General features: G+C 41.9%; 1 protein-coding gene across 1 annotated transcript; it reads right to left on the bottom strand.

Moving 5' to 3' along the window:
- Window positions 1-4,560: 4,560 nt before the first annotated feature.
- Window positions 4,561-9,749, bottom strand: LOC114145297 (prostaglandin reductase 3). Its single transcript, XM_028018789.1, has 2 exons — window positions 9,086-9,749; window positions 4,561-5,696 (listed from the first exon to the last, which is right to left on the bottom strand). The coding sequence occupies exons 1-2, from the start codon at window positions 9,370-9,372 to the stop codon at window positions 4,766-4,768; spliced, it is 1,218 nt and encodes a 405-aa protein (XP_027874590.1). The 5' UTR covers window positions 9,373-9,749; the 3' UTR covers window positions 4,561-4,765.
- Between the last annotated feature and the right edge of the window lie 1,355 nt (window positions 9,750-11,104).

The raw sequence follows: 11,104 nt of genomic DNA, 5'->3' as shown, positions 1-11,104 counted from the left end.
CTGCCACCATGTCCCATGTGAGTTCAGGTTAATGTGTAATGTTTGTTGTTTGCCACAGAAAGCATTTTCTCACAGCCTTTCATTTAAGTTTTTCTGTTGACTTGTCAGCTGTTTTTTTTTTTTTTTTTTTCAGTCGTCTTGATGCTTTTTGTTTAGCAAAACTCATTCACTGAATTTATTTTAATGTGTCAGAGGAAAGGCTATTCAAATTTTTAAATGGAGGAACTGTGAATATCACTTCCTATCCTTTCACTTCACAAATATTTTGCAGCATACAAAATATATATTTATATGATGTATGAAAAAAAATATATATTTGCATATGTATGCATCATATCTGTTGAGGTTTTGGTTGTAATATGACAAAATGTTAAAAGGTTCAAAGGATGTGTAATGTTGCAAGACATTGAGGTCATTTTACTGTAAAAATGTAGCAACGGTGTACGTCTTAAAATTCCACTTTTCTTTTATTTTAAACTTAAAGTTCACAACTTTTAAAAGTAAATCTCCTTTAAAAGTAAATCTCAACATATCTTTATTGGGACCAATGCAAATCCCCCCCTCGCACCACACACACATTTAAGCGCAATAGATTGAGCTAAGCGTTACAGCCTGCTTGTTATCTTGAAACGATTCATATTTGCATATAATAGGCATAGATCTCTCCACCTGTTCCACCGTCGCAGTCTGCAGCAACACCTTCAGAAGGCCCCTCTCTATCTTTAATGTCTTGTTTACGCTCGGCGGCTCCACGCTGATTCGGTGCAATGCCAGTTAGCAGCCGAACGCGGCAACACAATCCAATTAAATAAAGAGTGTTGCCTCTTCAGGTTGCTGTGTGTTCTCTAATTGGGGCTGTGACTGCTCACTAATCAGCGGAGGTACAGGTAGGCCCCCTGAGGACGCCGAGACGAGGCCTCTCCTGTTAATTGTGGAAGACGCAGAACTTGGCCTCCTCCTCCTCTTCTCTCCTTCGCAGTCCGGCTCTTGGATGCGGGCTGAACCCGTCCAAACATCTGCGCGCATCGTCACCTCTGTCACCTCTCGGAGCGGCTGGCGTGTAGGAGCTTGCTTTTGTGTTCCAACACCTGAACAAACAGGGGTGTTGCAGAGGGAACCTGTTGTGCGCAGTCAGAGTGATTCCCAGTGCTTCCATTTAATTATAGTCTTAAGGCTGTAGTTTAATTATCATTTTAGTCCCAAAAGTTGCTCGAAGCCTGGTTTGTTCTATAGTCGAGATAACCAGTATCTCATGGCAAAAAAATAAACAAAAGTATGCTAATTTGAGGTGTTTCTGAAGGTGGATGTTTGCAGGACGGTCTAAAAAATGGACAAAATAAGCAAAAGCACTTTTTTCATATTTTCCGTCGTGAACCAACTCCAGCTTTAAAGACATCCCAGCTGTTTATTGCTGCTGTATGAAGCTATAAAATGTCGTTGCACTGATTATTATTTACATGGAAAGCAGAGGTTGAAGGTAGTGCGCCAAAAACGATCTTCCTATGTGAAACGTACTAATACATGTAAAGTGTGTTGATGTTGGCATCTAATAGAAAAATAAAGTAATCCAAAAATCTATACCATCTATTCTATCATCCATCTGTTTTTAACATATAAAAATACCACAGCAACAGCGATTTCATTAACATTTTTGTTTCAGCTTAGTGTATTTATATCGTGCTAAACATTTGCATTTACTACTTTGGTGTTATCTTGGTCTATTAGTTATATAGAAGCCAGTGATTGTTTGCACGGTAAAATGAGGTTGGAGGATTCGCGTCATCATTGATCGTCCACAGTGAAACAATTGCAGAACACGTGAAGCATTTATTTTCAGTCACAGTAACGCCCTCATATAAAAGTACACAAAAAATTATGGAGGTTTCCATATAATGATTAAAATAAAGCCTTATTTTTTTAATTGGGAAAATAATTCAATTTTTCTCAGTGGAAACACTTTACACGGTCTGTCTCAGAACGTGATTTCACGTAGCGATATCAACAGTGGCGTAATTCCTCATACCTCCATTTCCTGTTGAATAAACACCATCAAGCTAACAGCTGATTCAAAGGGGACCCAAAACCAAATATCCTAAAACAATTTCCATAAAAAAAAGTGGCTTGCATTTGTTATTTACAGAGAAGTAATTTGCTATTCATACCAGACATTTTAACCTGGGCCTTTCTCTGACTAGCCGTTAGCTCCAACATCCAGGACCAGCATCTGGATTTACACCGTCACTTTACAGCTGAATGAAGACACCAAGAGTGTTTTCTACCGCAGGTAAGATATTAACTACTGGAAAGCTTTTATGGGTTATACACTGTGGAAATTCTGGACGGTCCATTTCAACAGTGTTTTGACTTTCTCCAAACCAAAATGGCTCCGTCCTAGTGTGCTGCAGCATTTTGTTTTCTCCTGCTCCCGTCTCTTTGAAAGTGGCAGCTTTTGCATGCTGGGGTCACACCTGTAACGCGTTTCACACTGAGTTGTATTTTTGAGCAGCCACCTGGATGAGGAAATAACGGGATCACAGAGCATGAAGACGACAGGGCCTCCCTGCCAAGAAAGAACAGGTGTTTGTTTTTCGGCGGAACACATTAACACGAAACAGACTGCTCTGACATTCGAAGACTAATGTCACTATATAGCTTTAAAAATGTCCAATCAGATGAGACGTTTGAAAGCTTTCGTTTGAGTGAAACGGACCGTTGTCGTTTCGTGATCAACGGCGTGTGAATAACCTTGATAAGTAATTTTGTGCGCCTTCGGGGTTTTTTTTCTCTCCCAAAAAACAAAACAAAACAAAAAATAATGATAAAGAAAGAAAACAAAATGTGTCAGGGGGCCTTTTCTAAAACATTCACCTTAAGTGATTTGTTTTCCCACTCAGTTTGAGGGAGAAAATAATGACATTTTCTAGTCCAACTACTGCTTAGCTGGACTAATTTATCCTTTTTTTTTTTGCTGTTATTGCGAGCGGCTTCGGGGGCATGTGAATGAAAAGATTGATTGTGCGAACGCCGTTTCTGTCAGCCACAAACATGGCAATGAAATGCCGAGCGCACCTGGAGCGGCACTTGCTTTTGACAAGCTCGCACTGATGCCAACCCCCCGCACTCTCCGCCATTACAAAAACAGTGAAGTTCATCATAAAATATTTATGGCAGATAAAGTAGTTGGGAGTGCTAAAAGCAAGCGCATTACGGCAGCAGGTATAAAATAATTCCAGAGGTAGCACTGTGGGGGAGGGTCTGTAACATGGAAATGTTTTGAGAGGCCGAACGTGAGGGCTTTTGTTTCAGGACCTTGTTTCAAAAAGCTACAGGTGAAACTGGATACAGTGTAGAAAAAGACAATTCTCACTGCCAGACTTGAACTCTTGACTCAACGTTTCAAGTTTTAGTTCATCTGGGATTAGTAAAATTATTTCTGTTTGCTAAATGCAAGAATATTGAATTGGAAATTTCTCAAATTCAGCTTTTATTTTTTTAGTATTTGCATTTAAACTGTATGACTTCAGTTGAACATTTTTGATTTCCTTCCACAAGCTTCTCACAACCATTTTGACCAATTTCTCTTGACAGAACCAGTGAGCAAAGTCGGGTTTGTAGGCCGCCTCGCTCGGATTCAAAATATTGACCTGGTTGTTCTTGAGATGCTTTTTATTTTATTTTAGATTGTATGTTTGGGGTCCTTTTCCACTCGTTCCAAAAACGATTCCACAGATCGTTTTTGGCGCACTACCTTCAACCTCTGCTTTCCATGTAAATAATAATCAGTGCAACGACATTTTATAGCTTCATACAGCAGCAATAAACAGCTGGGATGTCTTTAAAGCTGGAGTTGGTTCACGACGGAAAATATGAAAAAAGTGCTTTTGCTTATTTTGTCCATTTTTTAGACCGTCCTGCATTATCTTCCTGGCTGATGCTGGTTAAGTAACGTTGCATAAAATAATTTCCAAATGATGTAATCTAATTTGTGAAGTGCACCAGTCCCTCTTGTTGCAAAACCCCCACACAAGATGCCACCACATATACTCCACAGTCAGGACAACTTTCTCAGCCATGATCCCACTTTCTTCAAAATGTAAAAATATGTGTGTCTACAAAGTTAAGGTCTTTGTCTCTGAGGACAATTGCAGAGCTGGAGTTTCACCACCTTTCAACCAGCATCTTCTCAAGGTCTTTTGCTATTTTTGGGGGGTTAACATGTTTATTTTAAATATGTTTACCTCTGAGGCACAGAACCCATCTCCTTTCAGGCTGTATGATGACTGGACATTCCTGTGGTTCATGCTTGCGCAGAATTGTTTCAATCAATTAATATACAACTTTCAGGCATCTGGACATCGTCACCCAAGCACAGAACAAACCTGTGGAGGTCCACACTTCTATTCCTTTAACTTGGTTGAGTTTTTTTTTTTAGATTTTCTGTTATGTCACATAAGGAATGTGTTTCTTCAAAATATCCAGATGTATACCTCTATGTAATTTTGGTAAATCTGACTGTTAAACATTTTGCATGATTTAATATCTATGAAAAAAGAGGTTGTCTTTTACACAGCTGTTAGCTTTATACAAAATGATACAGGAATTTAGATTGAACACCGTTCAAATCTTACAAACTTTTTAAATGTTTAATATCTGTTTATCAATCATTCTTTATTGAGCTTTATCAAAGACCTTATGAAAATAGAATCTAAATTTTGAGGCCACATAAAGTTCTTCAGTTTGATTGGATTTAATGCAACAAGGTAAATCACAGCTTGCTATCTCCAACATTTGGAGGTGCGACCTCTACCACGACCTTGCCCAGGTTTTTCCCAGCATACATGTAATCCACTGCCCTGAAAACTGATTCCAGCCCCACAAATTTTCCCTCCTGCGCCATATCCCCACAATCCACCTCACACACCAGCTCCCCTTTGGCAAACATCTGCATCATGCTGGTCAGGGCCTCCCTGTAGTCCCCGAGGAAGTGGGGTAGGAAGAACCCCCGGACGCTGGCCGACTTCTGGAGCAGCTTGACCGGCAGCGTCCCTCCCTTGAAAGGTGGGATACCTGATGCGGTCTGGTAGCCTGAAATGAAGCCGATCACTATCAGTCTGCCCTTAGTGGCCAAGCTGTTCACAGCGAGCTCCAGGACGCTTCCCCCGACGGACTCGTACACCACGTCTACGCCCTGCGGGTACTCCTTCCTCAGTGTCTTGGCGAGGTCTTCCTTGGCATAGTTGATTGGCCTGTCGCAGCCGATGGATTTGAGGAAGACTGCTTTCTCGTCGGACGAACACGTCCCAATCACGTGGCAGCCGGCCCGTTTGGCGAACTGCACGGCGAACTGTCCCGTTCCTCCGGCAGCTGCTGTGACCAGGACGGTCTCGCTCTTAGCCAGGTCGCCAAGGCGCTTCAGGGCGATGTAGGCTGTGGCGCCACTCACCAGCAGGGTGAGGAACTCCGGCTTCGCCGAGGGAACGGGCACGCTCTCCTTGGCAGGGACTACTGTGTACTCCGCGAACGCGCCGCTGCCGAAGTAGGCCACTGTGTCCCCGACGGTGTAACGGGAGCTGGCGCTGAGGCCGAGGCCTATGACCTCGCCGATTCCCTCGAAGCCGGCGTCAAAGGGGGGCTTCACCGAAGGGTCATAGCGGCCTGCAGAGTAGTTGATATCAGAGGCGTTGATTCCCACAAAGCTGAAACACAGAGATGCAAAAGTTTATTGTGTAAAAGGTGAGAACAAAAGACAGCTGCAGCCTGGTGTGGCAAGTTAAAAGCTTGACCTAAAATGCCTCATTAGATCATAAATGTAGGGATATAATTCTTGAAATCCTGTGTGAAGGTTAAGACTCGAGCCTTGTTCGGTCGGGTAAAACACTCAGGTTTGTTTAGGCAATACCACAACGTTTATTTTTCTTCCCTTAGAAAAGAGCAGTCCTGTACCGACAGGACAGGGCTCATATCATAAAACACATGAAATGATGTCATAATTTATTGTCTTCAGAGACACCCACAACAAAACTGAAACTGTGCTGTTTTTGTTTTTTTGTTGGTTTTTGTGTTCAATCAGAACACAGTCGCTTCATGCCTCAACACGAAAAGGCGGTGGTTTTCATCTTACTTTTTGTAGCGACGCTGGGAACAAATCTGGGAGAAAAGGAATGTATAAATAAATCATTTACTGTCTTTTAGAGCGGCGGCGCATGCTGGGCCTCATTACTGTGCATGTCACATGTGTACTTTGAGCTTGTAGATAATGCTCCTGTGGTTTATAGATGGGTAAAGATGATATAACAAAACGCCTTGATTCGACTGCTTTTTTTTAATATCTGTGGGATCAGCTGCCTCACAGACATAATGTGGTTTTATTAAAGAGGAACAATTATTTGGACTTACACAGATAGAAAATACTGAAGCTTTTTAAGTTCCCATTGATATAAATATAGAGATTATTTTGGAAATGAAGCCCGAATCTGTTAAGCCTGCAGCCTTTGAAATTGTGTGGAAAGCTCAACGGCATTCGGCAAGATAATGTGCTCGAAAATTCTTTCTTTCTGTGGCAAACGCGATAGCGTTCATTTAGAGGTTTGCTGACAAGAACAAAAACACAAAATGTTCTAAAACATCATTTACACGTTAAAATTACGGTTTTAAAACCGCAAAACTTCTGTCAAGCCATTTCTAGGATTTAAAGGCTTCTGAATGGGATGCCCCAGGCAGTAATGGAGTGAGCATGGAGGAAGACAGTGCTGCCCCTCCCTCACCTGCTGCTGCACGCTGGTAGACACCTGTCAAATAGACTAGTGTATTTGTGAGATATGTTCGGAAATATTTTCAGTTGCAAAAAAACCACTGTCATGGTGTGGGGACTAAAAAGTCGAGCAAAAATCACTTTTATTGTGATATCGCACGTTTTAATACAGATTTTTAGTTTGATTCTTTGCGTCGATAAAGTGAAACTGTGGCGTTTTTTTCAATCAAAGGTAATGGTATCCACAGAATCTTACACCTAAAATGTGTGAAACAGCCAAAGCTAGATGTTTAGATGCACTGAAAACTGAACTTTTAAAAAATATCTTTTATATACTACAATAAAACTAATAACACCGTTACACATCAGACATAACATGTCATCAGAAAAAAAAAACTGATGACAGTGAACTCTGTAATAATGTCTTTCAGGAACAGTTTTGGTATAAACGTGTGTTTTGGGGGGCAAAATCAAAACCTAAAGAATACAGATGTAACAATGCTTTTTGCAGGCCAATAACACCTTTTAACTTTACTTTTAGGTCTGATTTGTATTTTGTGCAATTCCATTTTTGTTTTTTTACGACTGTAAGACATGAATAGGATTTCATGGCACTTGATTGCGATTGTGGTTTTAAATGCAACAGAGGCTAAAGAAATATGATTCAAAACGTGTCATTTTTGCTGATTTACTGGTTAGCTAAAAAATCTGTTGTAGCTTAGTCCGAGACAGACTTGCTTACTCTGTTTGATGGGCAAACATGATTTGTTCTGAAGCAAATCAGTTAATAAGTAAAACTGAAAAAAACAAAATAAAAATGACCAGAGTTCTTATCTCCGAGAACTGTATCCCGATCTTTCTGCATTGTGCACAGAAACCAGAACAGTGCGACACTATTGAGAACCTCTGAATGAAAAGTGCACTTCAATTTTATTAGACGTTGTCACATTTACTGCTTAGATATCTTACAGAAAAAAAAAAAATCTTTCCATAAACAGAACTTTAACAAAACAAAGAAAAATTAAGAATTAAAAAAGAAGTCTAATTTGTGGGGTATGTGGAATAACTTTATTCATAATCTAATATCACCGTTCTCTTTCTTGCTCATATCATTGCTTTAGGTTTGTACTCCACCAAATTGTGTGCACAGATCGAAGACGATTCGAACACACACTCGGTAGAGATCGCTGCAGATTAAAAACATCCCGCTGCACTGGCTGTGATATTTAAGATAAAATTACTACATAATTACTACATTTAGCTGATTCTCCAACTCCAGTCAGAGGCAATCTATGAAAACGATGAAAGCTCTCCCTTTAAAAATTCATCACCTGCTTCAAATTTTATACAATTTCTACCTCACAAGCCGATCAATCGGCAGAAGAGTGGAATCAGCCTATTTCCCCTTGTTGATTCACAAATCTAGAGCTTTCAACCCCTACATCTGTTGAATTTAAAACTTCTATAGGCATAAAGGAAGCGACAGCAATTTTGTCTTTATAATCTTCAGAATAAAAGAGGTCGGATTGGGTCAAAAATAAAGGCAGGAAAAACCTGATCGGTGCATCTCTGCTTGCAAGCTAACCAGGTTCTAATGCAGAACATTTCACACTCGTTTATGTTCAGCCTAATGTGGAAAAAAAAAGGCTTTTTATGGAGAGTAAATAGAACAACAAACATTAAAAACCTAATCAGGCTCCCCGCACATTCGGTAGTGGGGTAGTAAATCAAAAAAAGAGGAAAAATACAAGAAATCAAGCACTATAAAGTATGTTTTTAGTCCTACATCAAAGTAGACAAATGCTTAGTTTAATGCTGCTTGTGCATTCAGGTGCAATCGGTGCTGGTCTGTGGGGAAACATGTGCCTGATTCCACCCAAACACACTGCTGCTGCTCTGAATGGGAGACATGATGCTGCAGCTCCAGCGCCACGTAACGCCGCATCTCCTTCTCCATCATCTCCTGATGCCAGTCTGAGCCCCCCCACCGACTTTCTGTGGTGACGTAGGGAGACAGGAGGACAGAGAGACCGAAAGAGGAGAGAGGGAGAGATGGAATGATAGACAAATGCAGGGAGGGCGGAACTTGGGAGTAACTGTGTTTTTCTCTCTCTCTCTTTTTTTGTTTTTTCCCATCTCGTGATGATGATGATAGTGCTGATGATGATCGCGGTCGCCGGATTTGAGGTAAGCGGAGAGCTTTCTGTAACTTCCCCCCAACAACAACAGTGATAGATCAGACACCGTATCGGTCATCTCCCCCGAACCCCTCAGCCCACCTTCCCCCCACCCCACCCCACTCCACACCCCGCCTCCCCCCCGGCAACAACTCACCGATTCCGGACGAGGAGCTCTGCGTCTCCGGGCGTCGGGACGGCGACGGTCCGCACGCTGACGGCCTCTCTGAAATCCTGACTGAGCGTGGTGACGACCAGCTTCTTCATGCCGCTCGGTATGGAGGAGCCCTTGAAATCCATGAAGTGCGCCGAGTAGGACGTGTCGATGATGAAGCGCCTCGGAACCGTCGGGCGAACTCCGGAAAGCGCGTCCCGGCCGACGAGCGACCCGCCGGCTCTCCTCCCCAGCAGCAAAAGCAGCCGCGGCGGCGGCGGGCTGAGCATGGCTCCGAATGGTGGCAAAGTTCACGGAGCAAACTTGCCAGTAATGAGCCCTGCTGCCGTTAGCCTGCGCTACAGGCTTCTTTTTCTGCCCCCTCTGCGCATTGCGCGGCGCGCGCAGACCGGGTCAGGCCGAGCCGAGCCGCAACAAACGCGTTTCGACGAGTAAAAAAAAAACAAAAACACAACGCTTTTGTTACGCAGTGTCTACAGCTAAAACCACGCTCTGAATGTGTATGTGTGTATTTATTGGGATTAAAACGCAGCACCGCCGCAGCTCAGTGGGGAAGAGGCGCAGCGGCGTCCCTGACTTGTCGTCGGAGTCCCTCCCCTTTCCCGGACACACACAGCATTCACTTCCTAGTACATGCAAAGGTGAAACGGATCAATCCACACAAATCCCAACGTCTCCCCTCCACACACACACATCCTCCACAAATTCATTGTAACATCTAAAATAATAATAAAAGAATATGCAATTCCAGTTTTGCCTGTCTGATCGTCAGTTTGTGTGGGTACACCTGTAAACCAGAGCTTTCTCACTGGCGATTCGTGGAATTTGCATGTTTTCATTTTGCTGCCATCTGATCTTTTTTTTTTTCTGGAAGCAATGGGGTTGTTGTCTGTCTCTCTCTCTCTCTCTCTCTCTCTCTCTCTCTCTCTCTCTTTCTCTCTCTCGGAAGTCCGGCAAAATGATGGTGGGATGTGTATGCAAGAAGAAGGAACAATGAAATTGGAGAAGTGCTATCAATATGTTACGACAAATATTAAAGTGTAACCACCCTCCCATGTGAAACCATAGACTCTGCTCCAACAAATGTAGAAAAAAATAATTCCAGAAAGTGGGCGGAGCCAAATGAGACTTGAGGGGCAAGGTGGAGGGTAAGTGCAGTTAGCACTGATGCTAACTTATAAACTTTGTCACTATTTTGTGACTTTCCAGACACCTCTAGTGACTTTTTAATCAAAGACCAACAAGTGACAAATCTAGTGACTTTTTCTGTGTTAAAGACTTCTATGGACAACGTTCTGCAATTCAGCTGCAGCTCTTCTTTGTGGAGAATAAGCGGCGAGAGCTAGCATGAGCACTGGTTTAAACAAATGGTAGAATTAAACTCATTAGCCACTGTCTGACCTCAGGAGGCCACTCCTGAGACGGTTTTAGACAAAAACAATGCAGAATTAAACATGAAAATGTCAACATTTGCACAGTAACAAAACCTGTTACTGTGCAAAAACATAGAAAATTAAATGACCTCTTTAGACTGTGCTGAAAAACACGGTTGATTTAGGGCTACACTTTAAAGTAAAACCCAATACATTTAGCTACGTTTTTAACTCTATGTAACAAAAATCAGATGTTTTGATGTGTTAGCATATGCTTTCTCAACCCCTTAAATGCTTTGTGACGAGGATTTCGGAGCTAGCGCAAATCTCATATTTCACCCACAACATTGAAGCATCTTTTTAAAACATTAACGACTAAATATTATTTGTATTAACCATAGATGTAAACCATTAGGACTGCTAATAGCTGATTCATTTCTCCAACTTTCTTAGTGTTTTATAGCCTCCATATTGGACGTTTGGTTGGCCTAAAAATCCTTATAAATGATCTGGCAGTCATTCTCCAGACCGTCTTTTACGCATAGTAAATTTTCTAAATGTGAATTTAATCTAGGAAAAGACATGTTTTAAATAGTTGTAGCATATTTATTCTGGCAGTTATCGCAGC

This window comes from Xiphophorus couchianus, chromosome 5 (genome assembly GCF_001444195.1).
Source record: "Xiphophorus couchianus chromosome 5, X_couchianus-1.0, whole genome shotgun sequence".
Taxonomy (NCBI): Eukaryota; Metazoa; Chordata; class Actinopteri; order Cyprinodontiformes; family Poeciliidae; genus Xiphophorus; species Xiphophorus couchianus.
This window is presented reverse-complemented; position numbering and strand designations above follow the sequence as displayed.

Excerpts from the sequence above, each read along its gene's own strand:
- LOC114145297 (XM_028018789.1), bottom strand. The coding sequence starts at position 9,372 with ATGCTCAGCCCGCCGCCGCCGCGGCTGCTTTTGCTGCTGGGGAGGAGA. Across the intron at positions 5,697-9,085 it reads GAGCTCCTCGTCCGGAATCG|CTTTGTGGGAATCAACGCCT; the intron begins GTGAGTTGTTGC and ends TCTGTGTTTCAG.